At 40.5% G+C, this 17514-nt stretch overlaps 1 protein-coding gene across 1 annotated transcript in view; it reads left to right on the top strand.

Annotated features, from left to right (window-relative positions):
- The window catches only part of LOC140464117 (cytoplasmic phosphatidylinositol transfer protein 1-like), a 300622-nt gene that overhangs the window by 266360 nt on the left and 16748 nt on the right, over positions 1–17514 (top strand). The window contains exon 8 of the mRNA XM_072558863.1: positions 13399–13554. Coding sequence (XP_072414964.1) covers positions 13399–13554 — 156 coding nt within the window. The remainder of the gene's footprint in view (positions 1–13398; positions 13555–17514) is intronic.

Here is a 17514-nt window from a genome sequence, read left to right as displayed (position 1 = left end):
AACCACTAGCAGAAGCTATACGAGCTGATCCTAATATAACGGCCCCGAGGATTGGTACAGGTAAACATAAAATTACCCTTTATGCAGAAGATGTTCTTCTATTCCTCAGTAATCCTCTGATGTCCGTACCTCGCCTAATCCAAGTTATTAATACATTTAGCGCATTCTCAGGCTATAAAATTAATTTTTCAAAATTGGAGGCTATGCCAATGGGTGGCCTTGCTATGATACCCCACTTAGTGGACGGATCCCTTTTTCCCTTTCGTTGGTCCCTGGAGGGTTTCTTATATTTAGGCATTTTTATTACCCCAGTATTTGGTCAGTTATACAAGGCTAACTTTGTGCATTTACTGGAAAGGATAAGGCAGGACCTCCAGCGATGGGGAGACCTTCCAATTTCATGGTTGGGTAGAAAAGCACTAATTAAAATGTATGTCCTGCCCTGTCTCCTATATCCTATGAGAATGCTTCCGGTGATGCTGCCGAGGATGGCTCTACGTAAATTATATGGCTGGTTGGGTTCCTTTATCTGGAATCATAGACGGCCCCTCATTAAGCTGAAGAAGCTACAGCTTCCACAGGCAAGGGGAGGATTGGACTTCCCAGATTTTAGGAAATATCAGTTAAGTTCCTTATTAAGTTACATAGCTGATTGGGTCTTGTCTGATCCACAATCAATCTGGTTGGACATCGATGCCTCTCAAGTAAAATACCCACTTATTAACCTTTTATTTTCAGACAAGAGGAAAATCATTACAGATCACTGTAAAAACCCTATAATACTAAACACAATTAAGGCTTGGAATATAATGCGGCAAAATGAGGGTAACTCACATAAAACATCCCCCATGCACCGATAGTGGGAGCATGGGGATTCCAACCGGGGTTTACAGATGCCACTTTTAAACTCTGGAGATCCAGGGGTATCTCTTGTCTAGGGGACCTATTTAAAGATGGGGTCCTGATGGCTTTTGAACAGCTGCATCAGAAATTCGGATTACCTAATGGAGACCTCTTTCGATACTTCCAAAATCGAGACTATATACAGAAGAAGACTACGTTATTAGATAGTCTTTATAAATCAGATAGAGAATGTAGTGTCCTACGACCAGTGGGGGTATCCTCCGTCAGTACTATTTATCATTTACTACATGATGAAGTATCGGGAGATATGGACAACCTGCTTAAAACATGGGATCAGGACTTGGAACTAGAAATCTCTATAGAAACGTGGAATGATATTTGGGAAAACACTAGAAGAATTACTATCTGTAACAGAACCCAGGCTATCCAGCTGAAGATACTTCATAGGTCCCATATAGCACTGGTTCGATTGGCAAAATTTAAGGCAGGAGCATCTCCAATGTGTCCCAAATGCAAAATAGAGACGGGCACTATTGTACATTGCCTATGGACCTGTCATAAAATCCGTAGATATTGGACTAAAGTAGCAAGTACCCTGACAGAAATTCTAGGAACGGAAATTAAAGTGGACCCTGTGTCTCTCCTTTTGGATTTTTCGAACTTTCCCTCCCTGGATATGCATGGGAAGAGATTATTTTCTATTCTCTCTGTATGCAAGGAAAAATATTTTGGTGAACTGGGTGGCTGAGGGCCCCCCTGGACTTTCAAACTGGCACAGATTAATTATGGAATGTATTCCCCTTGACTTCCTTACAAATATGGTGTACCAAAAGACCGAATTATTTTATAAAATATGGCAGCCCTTCTTGAATTACATAAATACAGTCATTTCGGCTATCCTAACAAGGGCTTTTATTTAATTGGGATTACAAACCTGGCTGGTCCGGGGCCCCTTAGGAGAGGAATCCTGCACAAATACGGGTTTTATTAGATTTGATGTTAACACATTCTGAGCATGTAAGAGACTTAAATATATACTCTGGTTAGTTGTAGGTTAGATTAGTAGAAAGTTGAGTTTTGTTTTTGTTTTCTTTTTTGGTTTTTTTTCTTTTGTTAAATTTTGGCTATTGTATATTTGATTTAATTGTATATCAATGTTTGTATTTGAGAGTTTTGTTTATTTTTGCAAACTTGTAAAAATGTTAAATTTCTAATAAAAATATCTATATAAAAAAAAAAGAAAGGCCTGTCAGCTCAAAGGACCAGAAGTGGGAAGGTATGGTTCAGTCCAATTCACAGCTTGGGATGGAATTTCTGTGGCTGTTTGCGTAACTGTAACGTGATGGGACTGGGGAGTAGATGGCATTTTGTTTTACCTTGTATATTAATGAGCGTTATATTTAGTGAGCTTAGTGTGGTTTATTTCTGTTTCTTTTTTGTGTTATTGTTAAAAGTCCAGTATGCTTATGTTTCAGTGAAAGTCCACCATGTTAAATTACAAAATAACAAAATGTGATCAATCCAGCCAGATTATGTTCTAGATTCTGATTTAGCCAGTAGTAATATCAGTTGGAATCATAACACAATGAATCTGAATCGAAGTTCTTATTATGAATAGAGTAACTTAAATATTTTTTCACAAATGCAGAAATCACTTAATCGAGTTCTTGAGCTAGGAATTGGAAATTATTTTTATAAGTTTGCATAACTTTGATTTGAATTAGAATTCAGACCAGCTCCCATTCAGTCCTCAGTTAATATGACGCACAGCAGCTTTGTTCATTAGAAGGCACCGAAGTGTTGATAATTCATGACCCACACAATACCCATTTGAACATTTTTGTTGATATCATCCAGTGTTTGAGCATATTCCATTAAATTTCAGCGATACCCTTGTTAATTAACAAAACTGATGAACTGTTTGAATATGTAGACAAACTGCTCTTTATTTGTGACTGTCTTATGTTTTGTGATTAAACACACCTTGTAACTATGTAAATCCATGATATAAAACTGATGAATGCTGTTATAGTGCAGTGGCAGTGTCCCTGCCTCTGAGCCAGAAGACCTGGGTTTAAGTCCTATCTGCTTCAGAGATGTGTAATAACATTGCTAAATAGGTTGATTCGTAAAAAAAAACAGCACTGACAGCATGGATGAGCTGTGTTATTTATTTCATTTCATTGTTGTAAATTATTTTCTTTCTATTTTTACCTACTTCACATAATGTTTTGAGGCTTATGCCAATCTATACTGTTCATACTGTTTATCTGACTGCTATCAAGTCCAGGAGAAGAGACATTGCTAACTATCCTGCTGTTTTGTCCCTTTCATCAATGTGAATCACTTGGTTCGGAGGAATTAAGAATTTTAACAATACAAGCAAATTAAATTAACACAGTGGGGGAGCGTTCATCCGAATACTGCACTTCAGATATTGTATCCAAATCATGGATCATCAGCATGTCTGATACCCAAATCCATTTGGTAATCCTCCCAGCTGCACTATTGCAGACTTAACTGTACAGCAGTGCAGTTTCACCTGAATTAGCAGCTATCAGGTCAGCTTATGTTTTCACTGACAATGGGAACCCCAAGATAGATAATTATATTATCACACTTGTATGCTTTTTACTTCCAACTTGCTCAAATGGTAGGATCCAATACTAATGTCTCCTTCAGGCAGTTCCTTAATATGCCCTCATTGTATCACCAGCATTCACTATGACAATTAAAATGATCAAAAATAATCAATAATAATAAACTCAACAAGCTTAAAATCACAAAAATTGTTATAATTGCTTGTTAGGTGGGATGCTGTTTGATTCCCTTTTTTTAACATTCACCGTACTTTACCCTTGAGTTGTCACCTCTGATTGAAATAATTTTATATTTACTTCAAACAACTAATCAAAATATCAAATCATGAATATTGAATGATAGCCTTTCTGGCAAGTAAATAGGTGTGTGAGTCCTCCATGAGAAAATTGTCCAAAAATGATTCTACTCCATGTAGGTTTTATAGATCAGCTTCAATCTTCTCAAGATCTTTTTGAACTCATGTCAGTACTTTTTAATCGTGAAATCGAATTAATTATTCATGCTTCAGAATGAAATATCCTATAAATCAAATGGCCTGTTTCTGTGCTATGAAATTCATTTATACTATAAGCATGTGCAATCTGCTTATTTAATCTAATTTTTCAAGTTATGACCGTCTATTTAATCAAATTGAACAAGCAGCTTTACTAGCATTTCTATACTTGACAAATGATTTGAACTGGCTGTTTTCTTTCAAGTGTCAATTTGTGGAATAGGTTGCATTTCATAGAGTGGAATCTTCCCAGGCCCTCCCTGATGTGTGCGATAGTGAGAAATTTGGACAAATTGCAAGATTTTAAGCAAGGGATTTCTGGGTGTTGAGATGAATTTCTCAGTACTGAGCAGAGAAAGGCTTATTACTGCTCTCACCACCTTTGTTACTACCTGATCTCACCTCATTAAGATGCAGGCTCCCATTTTCCCAGCCAGAATTCCTGACATGAACGTTTGTGCTGGCACCTGGCAACTTGTTCATTTTGGATACATGATACTAACAGCTCAGGGCACTCTTTAAGTCGCATGCTCTCCATGTCCATAGACATTGGCATCCAACATGTGCCAGCCTCTTTGATTGTAGCACATGTTCAATCCATTTACAGTATACTTCTGCATTTTAAAGATGCATTTTGTAATACTGCTGCAAGTTTACTCCACACAGGGCCAGGCACACAGGTCAGGGACTGGATCAAGCTGCATTTCAAGGACCTTCATTTGCTCTCTTCATACTCAAGAGCCTACATCAAGTTTGTACCTTATTGAATTCTCACAGCATTTCTGCATTGCCATCCATTTCAGTGCTATGCCCTCTCAACTGCACTTTAAAGTTTCACAGGAATTGCTGGTGTTTGGTTTTTTTTGCCTCTCAGTTTAGTACAGACACAAAGCCAAGCAGCTTGTCGTGCTTCTCAGCAGTCATCACGCAATGGAGTGGACATGTTGCTGTCAATGTTACAGCAATCTCATAGATGCATCATGTGCCAGCAAACACACTGCACTTGAAGCAAACACACTGCACTTGAGGCAAGCAGAAGCCCATGTCTCAAAGTGTAAATGGAGTAGTCCTGAATCAGGGGCCCTGGCACAGTAAGTCTAGGGCAGCATCCACCATCAATCCAGATCAGTCTGCCACTTGGGTGGTCAGGGTGGGGAATCCTGTTCAGTTAGGCACCCAACCATCTGTCTTGACTCTTTCTACCCTATTGTTGGCTTTTTCCCTCCTGATGTAAAATAAATGGAGGAATTGAGTGAAGTGAAAATGCTTGGCACAGCTGTTAGTGCTGGTGCAGGTGGGGAAATGTGGTGATGTGTCCTGAGTGAGTGAGTGGGATGTGCAGAGGCCAGGCAGGGTTGGTATTGTGGGAGGGTTGGGATGTGTATGCTAGCACTTGACCAGGTATAATGGCCTTTTAGCATGGGCATCAGTACTAGGGATGCCAGGATACCCAATAAATGGCAGCTGTGGTGAGTGGGTAAATCAACCCAGCATCGGATATGATAGGTAGTTAATAAGGAGAGTTTGAGCCAATCATGCAAGAAAACCTGTTAGCCCTGATGGAGAGAAACCATTATTAATCTCACCTTCACACACAGCATTATATACACTTTACAAAGAGGGCCCAATTAACAATTTCTCTAATTTGTTGTTGTGAAATTTTGAAGACTCGTTAATTCTGTATAGTACAAAACAAAGACTGAAATAATGTTAAAAATACATTGAGTTAATAGTAGTTCACAACTCTTCTTTGACTTCCTCATTATTTGCCATGTAAGAATTTTTAAATCTTCTAAGTCTGTACAGCCTAGCCAATTCTGACCTCACAATCAGATGTATCATTATATACCTCTCACTCTTCACTTCTGGCCTCCACAGTACCATTCACCCCACCCACAACTTTTCCCCACGCTCTTAGACTCTCAATGTGACTTTTCCAGCTTGCTTTTCTATCGAACTTGACCAGCCAGACTGTGATTATGAGAAAATCAGAAACTGGGAATTCCATGACAAATAAATCATCTCCCAACTTCCCAACGTTTGTCCACTGTCTACAAAGCACAAGTAGTGTGATCAAATATTCTCCACTTGCCTGAATGTATGCATCTTCATCAATGCTGAAAAGGTACAGCACCATCCAGGACAAAGCAGCTTGCTTGAATGGCAACCCGTCTAACACCATGAATATTTATTCCTTTCACGACTGACATTCAGTGGTAACAGAATTCATCATATATAAGGTACATGCAGCAACTTGCCAAATCACTTTAAACAGCACTTTCCAAACTTCATAACTTACCCTTCAAAGAATAAGAGCAGTAGGTGCAAAGATAAACATCGTCAGCAAGTTTCCCTGACAAATTGCTGACCATCCTGACTTGGAACCACATTGCCATAATGGTAACATCTTCACAAGGATGGTTCCTGATAGGCAAAATAGACTAGCCATGGCAATGATGTTTTCATCGCAAGAGCAAATTTTAAAAACTCCTCTTTCAAAAGCCTCATCAGAGTTGATCTATTCAACCATTCCTTCTTGACTCTTCTCCTTTAGCTATTTGATGTCTGTTATTCACCTTTGGTACAGTGCATTTGCATACCTTATTTTTGGAAAGCTGGTAGATGAATTCAATTGTTGTTTTCTGTATAATTTCATGCACATATTGAATAGTCTGCTGTTTTTAGTATACAAATCAAATTTAGGTCAGTCCAATTAATCTCTGAGAGCTAATGTTGAATGGACTGTTTGACAGAAGATGTCCTGTCTGAGCAATCCATGCCTTCAGTAATTAAAGTTGACAACACAGCATTCACAGATTAATGCTGCCCTTTCCCTTTCTGCTAGCTTCCACTAATATATTGTGAATCAAGCTGACATTTTTCATCTCTAATAAATTGGTAACAAACTTGTTCAGTATATGTTTGGCCAACAGTATACAGAATTAAATTGGATGCTCTAAACAATTTTTAAACCCATAGTACCCCAGTGCAATTTTTTTTGTGTAAGTTCCTCTTCAGTTTCAATAATTCAAATCTTTCGCACTGTACTCAAGTTGAATATTTCACAGATCCAAGAGCTAAGCTACATTTCAGCTTATAAGTCAGCAACACTGCATGAAACATTTTCCTGGTAGTAACATATTGCTACTCGTTGATTAATTGACTGTATTACTGTTGTCCTTACAGAATGTATTTTATTTCCTATTTAGTTGTCATGGTCAAGGAAACTTGCTTGACAGATTCTGGCCCAGTAATTAAGACGCCCAGGCTAATATTGTGAACTTGAGGATGTAACTTTTTTAAAAATGGTCTGGGATTTACATATGAAAGAACTGAAACCAACATGGTCATTCTAAAAGATGAGAGAGTTAACAATCCAGGTCTTTTTCAATATATCATTTCAGTTACATCACACTGTAAATCTTTGCTATATATTCTGTGTCTTACAATCTTATACTCCACAACTACTGATGAAGGAACAGAACTCCTTCCAAATAAACCTATTGGACTATAACCTGGTGTTGTGTGATTTTTAACTTTGTCCACCCCAGTCCAACACCAGCACCTCCAAATCATGACTATGCTCTATGAGACAAATTAAGAACAGATTCAGTATCCTAAAAATGTAACCTCTCAGTAGTCCTCTGCCCATGTGTTTGCGTTGTATGCATGCAAAGGGAGGGATTTCCCATTGTTGGCAGACATACATTACAGAAAGGAAGATGCTTGTGGTTGTCCTCAGGGGGTAGTGGACTGGGTCCAACAGTCCTCATCTGGGACTTCACCAATGGACATCTCTATTTTAAGGTTGAAACTGGGGATATTAGCTGAGGATTGCAGCATATTCAGGAGTGTTTACAACTCTGCAGATGTTGAAGCTGTCCTTGTTCATTTGCAGCAAGATTTGGACAATATCCAGGTTTGAACTGAATGGTGGTAAATGATCTTCATGTCATACATGCCACACAATGACCATATTCAACAAGAGAGAATCTAACCATCCTCTCATGCCATTGAACCCATTACCATCAGGCCATTAAAAGAAGCAGCGAATGAAATAGCGGAAGTTCCGACCATCATTTACCAATCCTCTTTTGATTCAGACTTGGTACAGGAGGGCCACAAATATTGTACTGTTTTTTAATAAAAGGGTTAGGTATAAACCATTAATGGGAGACAGTGAGATCTGAAGATGCTGAATATCAGAGTTGAGAGTGTGTTGCTGGAAAAGCACAGCAGGTCAGGCAGCATCTGAGGAGCAGGAGAATCGACATTTTGGGCCAGCGCCCTTCATCAGGAACCAAATAAACCAATTAATACTGGGTCATCAACCTAACTAGTTGTTGGAAAAAAGTTCTGAGATTTTAAAATATTTTGATTCTGAATGCTGACATTGGATTACCATTATGTTTACAATATATGTAAAAATAATTGCAGAATTTGTTTATTTTGTGTTGTATATGTAATACTGTTAAATAAACCAGAAAATGAGCCTATGACAAGATTAGTCTTCATGGAGCTTAAATTAGGTGGCTAGTTGCTTCGACTGTTTTCTTCCTGTTATTTGTGTACATCTTTGCTTCCTGTCTTCTTGGTCTCCTTTATATGGCACATTCCTGCACCATCACAAAAGCAACTCAAATAACTTGTTCCTATCCTGTGTTGATAACTTTGACACTGACTGTAGTAGCAGCCCAGAAACTATGCTTCCTCCTATTCACATTCTCTTGGTTTTCAACACAGAGATATGGAATGTTCAGCCAAAGGAAACTGAAAGCCTGCTAGATTTCTTCTGTCTGTGACTGTGACAGCCTTGGGAACTAAGTATAATATTGGCAGAATTGTACAGAGGTATGAACAATGTGAGCTATGGCAAATAAACACAGAAATTACTGAAGAAACTGAGCATGTGGACAGAAATCAGAGTTAATGTTTTGAGTCTAATGCCCTTTTAGCAACAGACCCTTCTGTTTTTGCTTGTTTCAGGTGTCCAGCACCCACTGTTCTTTGTTTTATTTTTGTGGGCCATGACAAGATGTGTGGCAGAATCAGGCATCAAGTGTGATGAGGCCCATCTCGACATCGGGAGCAATTCTTGCCAACTTTTATAGTTTTCACAAACAGCATGGCAAGGTTCTCGCTAGGCTGTAGCCAGATACCAATTGGAAGGGATTAACCTTTATTAAATGCCTGGTTAATGGCACAACTTGGCTTAATAATATACATCTTCCCAGTTGACAAAACTTGCCAAGCGAGCTGAACATCTGGAAAACCAACGAGGAAATCAGATCACGTCCTTGGCAGATTTAGCTCACCACTTGCTTCAAGCAACATTCATGTTGCCTACAACCAAACTGCAGCCCAAGGACACAATCCATATGCAACAGTCACTTGCACGCTGCATCCTCAGACATTGACATCTGGTATCTGCCAACCTCTTGTGCACTCCAGAAGCACAGACTTACATTGTGGGGCATACTGTCAACTAGCAACAGATGATTGTGACTAGGACACTTTGCACAAAGGCATGCAATTCGTAGACGAGACTGGGCTGCATCTAAGGGCTTTTCACTTGCTCTCTTTAGTCCTCACTCACTTAGCACCTATCTGCATGCTCATAGCAGCCCTTCCTTGCCTTGACTTGTCTTGCCATGCCAATTAGCATGGTCACATAAACAGGTAGCTTGCCTTGCTGCTAAGTAGGCTTTACTCGAAAGTGAACACATCTTGCAAAACAGTGTTATGTCAATCTCACACCTATTTCATGTTCTGCAACTGTTACAGCCATGTGATTTGATTCGATTTATTGTCATGTGTACCTAAGTACAGTGAAAAGCTTTGTTTGCGAGCAGAACGGGTAGATCATAGGGTGAAAAAAAAATTTGACCACAGTGAGGCATATAGGTATCCAACTCTTAGGGGAGAGACGATATGATGGGAGGATACAATGGGAGGTGAGAACCTCAATTCAATTGTTATCACTAAAGGGGTAGTGTTCAGCAAACTTAAGGTCTAAAGGTGGATAAATCCCCTGGTCCTCATGGAATACATCCCAGGGTGCTGAAAGAAATGGCGGAAGTTAGAGTAGATGTGTTAATGGCAATTTACCAAAATTCACTGGACTCCAGGCAGGTCCTGTTGGACTGGAAAACAGCGTATGTCATATCGCTGTTTAAGAAAGAGTGTAGGTGAATGGCAGGTAACTATAGGTGTAGGTGAATGGCAGGTCAGTTAACTTAACATTTGTAGTCAGGAAAATGCTGGAGGCTATCATTAAAGAAGAAATAGTGAGACATCTGGATTAAAAAGGGTTCCATCAGGCAGACGCAGTGTGGATTCAGAAAGGGAAGGTTACTGGTGTTCTTTGAGGATGTAACAAGCACAATGGATGGAGAGGAGCAGGTGGATGTTGTATACTTGGATTTCCAAAGGCATTCGATAAGGTGCCTCATAAAAGACTCATCCATAAGATAAGAATGCATGGAAAGAGGACCGGTTAACCAATAGAAAGCAGAGAGTTGGGATAAATGGATGTTTCTCTGGTTGGAGATCTGTGGTGAGTGGGATGCCACAGGGGTCAGTGTTGGGCCCGCAACTGTTTATGATATATATAAACAATTTGGAAAATGAGACTGAGTGTAATGTATTCACGTTTGCTGATGACACTAAATTGAGTGGAAAGGCAAACTGTGCAGAGGATGTGGAGAGTCTGCAGAGAGATTTTGATAGGTTAAGTGGCAAGGATCTGGCAGATGGAGTACAATGTTGGTAAATGTGAGGTTATCCACTTTGGAAATAAAAATAGTAGGTCAAAGTATTAGTTAAATGGTAAAAGATTGCAGCATGCTCTTGTGCAGGGAGACTTAGGAGTGCTTGTAGAGGAATCACTAAACGTTAATTTACAGGTGCAACAGATAATGAGGAAGGCAAACAGAATATTGGCTTTCATTGCTAGTTGGATTGAATTTCAGAGCAGGGAGGTTCTGCTGCAATTGTATGGGATGTTGGTGAGGCCGTACTGAAAGGATTGTGCGCAGTTCTGCTCTCCTTACTTGAAGGATATACTGGGTTTGGAGGCGATGCAGAGGAGATTCTCCAGGTTGATTCCGGAGGTGAGAGGGTTACTGTATGAGGAGAGGTTGAACTACCTGGGACTGTACTTGCTAGAATTTAGAAGAGGGAATCTTACAGGAACATATAAAATTATGAAAGGGATAGATAAATAGAAACAGGCAAGTTGTTTCTGCTGGTGGGTGAGACTAGGACTAGGGGACATGGCCTCAAGATTAGAGGGACAGACATGTGGAGGAACTGCTTTTCCGAGAGAGTAGTGAATCTATGGAACCTCTATCACTTTCACCCCCACCCTCATCTACCCATTGCATTTCCAGCTACCTTCTCCCCAGACCCACCCACTCCTATTTATCTTTCAGCCCTGACCCACAAGCCTCATTCCTGATGAAAGGCTTTTGTCAGAAATATCTATCCTTCTGCTCCTTCGATGCTGCCCGACCTGCTGTGCTTTTCCAGCACCAGCATCTGCAGTCCTCACTTTTTCCGATTGAATTCTCTGCCCAAGGAAGAATAGAGGCAGCTTCATTAAATATATTTAAGACACAGTTGGATGGGTTTTTGCAGTTTAGGGGAATTAAGGGTTATGGGATAAGACAGGTAGGAGGAGCTGAGATGATGGATAGATCAGCTATGATATTAATTAATGAATGGTGGAGCAGTTTTGATGGACTAAATGGCCTACTCCTGCTTCTATTACTATGAGTGGTCCTCAATGGAATCAATGGAGGCACCCATCAGTCAAGGGATCCAGGCGCAGTATTCAAAGGCAGTGTCTGATACCAGTCAAGTTCATCGGGTATGGTGAGGGATCTGGTCGGGAGATCTTTGTTTCTACTGTCCAGAGCATGAGTAACGGTCCATTTATTGGCTCTATAGTAGCCAGTATGGGGTCAGAGCTAATGTAGTTAAGGAGGTGGATTGGCACCATTAGGAAGTTTGGTTATGTCTTGCCTGAGGCTGTCCCGTCATGTCAATCGAGGGTGTGGGCCACTGTCACTTTCCATCATGATACGAAATGACTCTGGTCACACTTGCAGTGAATGTAGTAAGTGGCTCAATGTGTGAAGGAGGGAGCTGCAGCAAACACCAATTTTAAAAAGAGCTTTTAAAGGGAAATAACATTGGCCAGAGACAATATATTGCACCCAGGCAAGTATGATTCGGAGATGCCGGTGTTGGACTGGGGTGTACAAAGTTAAAAATCACACAACACCAGGTTATAGTCCAACAGGTTTAATTGGAAGCACACTAGCTTTCGGAGCGACGCTCCTTCATCAGGTGATTGTGGAGGGCTCAATCGTAACACAGAATTTATAGCAAAAATTTGCAGTGTGATGTAACTGAAATTATTCATTGAAGAATTGATTGTCTGTTAAGCCTTTCATCTGTTAGAATACAGTGAATCTTTCACAATCTGGAATGCATTACCGAAAAATTGAACAGTTCTTTAATCAAAACAGTCGGCTGAATGGCCTTTTCCCATGCCATATCCATATGCACGTTTCACTGGACCTCCCTAGATATATGTGATGATTATTCGTTCATTCATATCATCCTTTGAATCACAAGACTAGCGTTTGTGGCTGCATTTCCAACAATAGTTGTTCCTCCAATCGAAGAATCTGAGGCCAAAAACTTCTCTACACACTGTACTAAGAAAAGCTGGAAGTAAAATTACTAGAGGTAACACTGAGAAGAGAACTTTGTTAAAAAGCTTACTCTCTGGTCACTTAGCTGTTCTTTTGTCTGAGAAAGAGTGCTTTTAGTGTCTATTCAGGAATACCAAAGATGCAAAGGGAAACGAATAAATAGTGCACTTTGAGAAAAATCTTGCAGGTGACACAGAAGTACAGAGCTTTTGAACATCAGACACTGAAGTATAACAGCAAGATTCGGGTTCAAACTGTTAATTCCATGTGCCATCAATTTCCTGCCTGAGCTGAGATGTTAGAAGTGCTTTATAAAGTGCACTTCTCAACTGGAAGGAAAGGAAATTAAGATGATGATCTTCAAAAAGCTTCTAAGAAGTACATTCTTGTCTGGGGATGTTTACCTGCCCAGCTTTTTTTTTGATGTATTATGACATGCTGAAAGAAAGATTAGCAAGAAATAGGAACCGTTAAAAAATTGATTTGCAAAGCATATGAGGTAAAACTCTGAGGTATTTGTTGCCTGTGAATTAAAAACATGATTTAAATGTTAGTATAAAATGATTGTGTTCCTTCTGGATTATGTGCATCGATGTAAAATTTTGTAATGAAAATGTTTTTTCTTCCAGAATTGTTACTTTGTACAATAACTTTAATGATTGTATTTGTTCTGAAAAACATGAAATAAAAACAGTGTGACATTTCATTATGTTTCAGGACCTCAGGTATTTTAAATCAGAGAAGACACAGCGAGGCATGCTGAAAGAAGGCTGGAGGGAAAGTCAGAAGCCAATAATGTGTTCTTATAAATTGGTGACTGTTAAATTCGAAGTCTGGGGACTTCAGACAAGAGTCGAGCAATTTGTACACAAGGTCAGTCAAAGTGAAGTATGAAACACCAAGGAACGTTTGGTTGTGTATTATATCATGGATCTGTTTCAGGAGTTGACATATTAGAATTTGTAATTTAAGGTGAATGATTTAGCATCATAGGGCTGAAATCGGTCTGTGCCACTCACTCAAAATCTGCTCATGGCAAATCACCTTCCCATTTTTTATTGCTGACTTTCCTTTTCATTGACTTTGATAATCTGAGGATAGAAAGGGAGGCAAGAGAGGAGGGGGAGTGGCATTTTTGATAGGGGATAGCATTACAGTTGTGCTGAGGGAGGATATTCCCAGAAATACATCCAGGGAAGTTATTGGGGTGGAACTTAAGAAATAAGAAATGGATGATCACCTTATTGGGATTGTATTATAGATTCCCGAATAATCAGAGGGAAATTGAGAAGCAAACTTGTAAGGAGATCTCAGCTATCTGTAAGAATAATAGGGTGGTTATGGTAGGGGATTTTAACTTTCCAAACAGAGACTGGGACTGCCATAGTGTTAATGGTTTAGATGGAGAGGAATTTCTTAAGTGTGTACAAGACAATTTTCTGGTTCAATATGTGGATGTACCTACTAGAGAAGGTGCAAAACCTGACCTACTCTTGGGAAATAAGGCAGGGCAGGTGACTGAGGTGTCAGTGGGGGAGCACTTTGGGGCCAATGACCATAATTCTATTTGTTTTAAAAAAAGATAGACCAGATCTAAAAGTTGAAGTTCTAAATTGGAGAAAGGCCAATTTTGACTGTATTAGGCATGAACTTTCAAAAGCTGTTTGGAGGCAGATGTTCGCAGGTAAAGGGACGGCTGGAAAATGGGAAGCCTTCAGAAATGAGATAACAAGAATCCAGAGAAAGTATATTCCTGTCAGGGTGAAGGGAAGGCTGGTAGGTATAGGGAATGCTGGATGACTAAAGAAATTGAGGATTTGGTTAAGAAAAAGGAGGAAGCATATGTCAGGTATAGACAGGATAGATCGAGGGAATCCTTAGAATATAAAGGAAGTAAGAGTATACTTAAGAGAGAAATCAGGAGGGCAAAAAGGGGACATGAGATAGCTTTGGCAAATAGAATTAAGGAGAATCCAAAGGGTTTTTGCAAATACATTAAGGACAAAAGGGTAACTTGGGAGAGAATAGGGCCCCTCAAAGATCAGCAAGGCGGACTTTGTGTGGAGCCACAGAAAATGGGGGCAATACTAAATGAATATTTTGCATCAGTATTTACTGTGGAAAGGGAGATGGAAGATATAGACTGTAGGGAAATAGATGTGACATCTGGCAAAGTGTCCATATTACAGAGGAGGAAGTGCTGGATGTCTTGAAACAGTTAAAAGTGGATAAATCCCCAGGACCTGATCAGGTGTACCCAAGAACTCTGGGGGAAGCTAGAGAAGTGATTGCTGGGCCTCTTACTGAGATATTTGTATCATCGATAGTCACAGGGGAGGTGCCAGAAGACTGGAGGTTGGCAAACGTGGTGCCACTGTTTAAGAAGGGCGGTAAAGACAAGCCAGGGAACTATAGACCGGTGAGCCTGACCTTGGTGGTGGGCAAGTTGTTGGAGGGAATCCTGAGGGACAGGATGTACATGTATTTGGAAAGGCAAGGACTGATGAGGGACAGTCAACATGGCTTTGTGCGTGGGAAATCATGTCTTACAAACTTGATTGAGTTTTTTGAAGAAGTAACAAAGAGGATTGATGAGGGCAGAGCAGTAGATGTGATCTATATAGACTTCAATAAGGCGTTCGACAAGGTTCCCCATGGGAGACTGATTAGCAAGATTAGATCTCATGGAATACAGGGAGAACTAGCCATTTAGATACAGAACTGGCTCAAAGGTAGAAGACAGAGGGTGGTGGTGGAGTGTTGTTTTTCAGAGTGGAGGCCTGTGACCAGTGGAGTGCCACAAGGATCGGTGCTGGGTCCTCTACTTTTTGTCACTTACATAAATGATTTGGATGCGAGCATAAGAGGTACAGTTAGTAAGTTTGCAGATGACACCAAAATTGGAGGTGTAGTGGACAGCGTAGAAGGTTACCTCAGATTACAACAGGATGTGGACCAGATGGGCCAATGGGCTGAGAAGTGGCAGATGGAATTTAATTCAGATGAATGCGAGGTGCTGCATTTTGGGAAAGCAAATCTTAGCAGGACTTACACACTTAATGGTAAGGTCCTAGGGAGTGTTGCTGAACAAAGATATCTTGGAGTGCAGGTTCATAGCTCCTTGAAAGTGGAGTCACAGGTAAATAGGATAGTGAAGAAGGCATTTGGTATGCTTTCCTTTATTGGTCAGAGTATTAAGTCCAGGAGTTAGGAGGTCATGTTGCGGCTGTACAGGACATTGGTTAGGCCACAGTTGGAATATTGTGTGCAATTCTAGTCTCCTTCCTATCAGAAAGATGTTGTGAAACTTGAAAGGGTTCAGAAAAGATTTATAAGGATGTTGCCAGGGTTGGAGGATTTCAGGTATAGGGAGAGGCTGAACAGGCTAGGGCTGTTTTCCCTGGAGCGTTGGAGGCTGAGGGGTGACCTTATAGAGGTTTACAAAATTATGAGGGGCATGGATAGGATAAATAGACAAAGTCTTTTCCCTGGGGTCGGGGAGTTCAGAACTAGAGGGCATAGGTTTAGGGTGAGAGGGGAAAGATATAAAAGAGACCTAAGGGGCAACTTTTTCATGCAGAGGGTGGTCCGTGTATGGAATGAGCTGGCCAGAGGCTGGTACAATTGCAACATCTAAGAGGCATTTAGATGGCTATATGAATAGGAAGGGTTTGGAGGGATATGGGCCGGGTGCTGGCAGGTGAGACTAGATTGGGTTGGGATATCTGGTCTGAATGGACGGGTTGGACCGAAGGGTCTGTTTCCATGCTGTACATCTCTATGACTGTATGACCTAACTCCACAGGCTCCAAATTAGTGCAGTTTTACCATCAATTGGAAGAACTCTGAAACTGCCTTTGAATTTCTAAAGGTAGGCCAACTCATTATTTATTACCTTCAATATTTCTACCTGCTGTTCCTTCCCTTTTCCAATTAATAGCATTGGAATTGTGACATCTTCTTGTCACAGAACTGCCATATTTCCCAGAGTACAGACAATTATTGTTCTATGCCATAAGCCGTTTCAGGCAACAAGTCCCACCATCATAAACCACTTCCCAACAGTGTAACCTTCTCAAGAGCTTATCACCTGCATCCTCTCAGTCATGTGTAGTTATACTGGTACTTCCATTTGTTAACAGTGAAAACATTAAAACACTGTGAAAGCCTTCTGTCCGTGGAAGTTGAGAAATCTAGTAGATCCCTGTTCGAGATCTATAATGGCAGGAAAAATGTGGTATGTTATAAAAATAAGTGTTGTGGAGTATATTTAGTCGAAACAGTGGGGTTGTCATAGTCTTGTGTTGCTTCTCAGAGAAGGCTTGTGGATGAAGTGTTATTTCGGGCCTTGTGTGGACAGTGGTAGGCATTTCACAGGATCAAGAACCATTGAAGCAGCTGGTCCTTTGAATGGTAGCACCACTGGGGGTTTGGTGGAAGTTTCAATGGCTGCTGCCAGTATAACACCTACCCAAGGTCTAGGATCATCAGTGGATTCCAGGCTACAATTGTGATGGCAGCAGAGTTTTATGGTTATGGAGCATGAGGAGGGGGGTTCAACCTCAATGACAGGACTCTGGCTCTCATCAGGTCTCAGTGTTCCCCTGCCAGAGCTGGGATGGCAAGCATGCATGTGTTTTCTGTTCCCCTGCCTCTGCTGTGTTAATGGCAGTGGGCATTAGGGTGAGTTAGGGGGAAGATCTTCCATGTGCGTTGCCACCACAAACTTAAGTCGAAGATCGGGAGCAGAAAGGCTAGAATTAGGAGGTCACTGTTTAAAAGCAAGGTGTCCTCCATTTAAGTCAGAGATGAGGAGAGGTTTTTTTCCCCCTC

This window comes from Chiloscyllium punctatum, chromosome 39, assembly GCF_047496795.1.
Source record: "Chiloscyllium punctatum isolate Juve2018m chromosome 39, sChiPun1.3, whole genome shotgun sequence".
Lineage (NCBI taxonomy): Eukaryota > Metazoa > Chordata > Chondrichthyes > Orectolobiformes > Hemiscylliidae > Chiloscyllium > Chiloscyllium punctatum.
The sequence above is the reverse complement of the archived record's forward strand: the minus strand, read 5'-3'. Positions and strand labels throughout refer to the sequence as shown.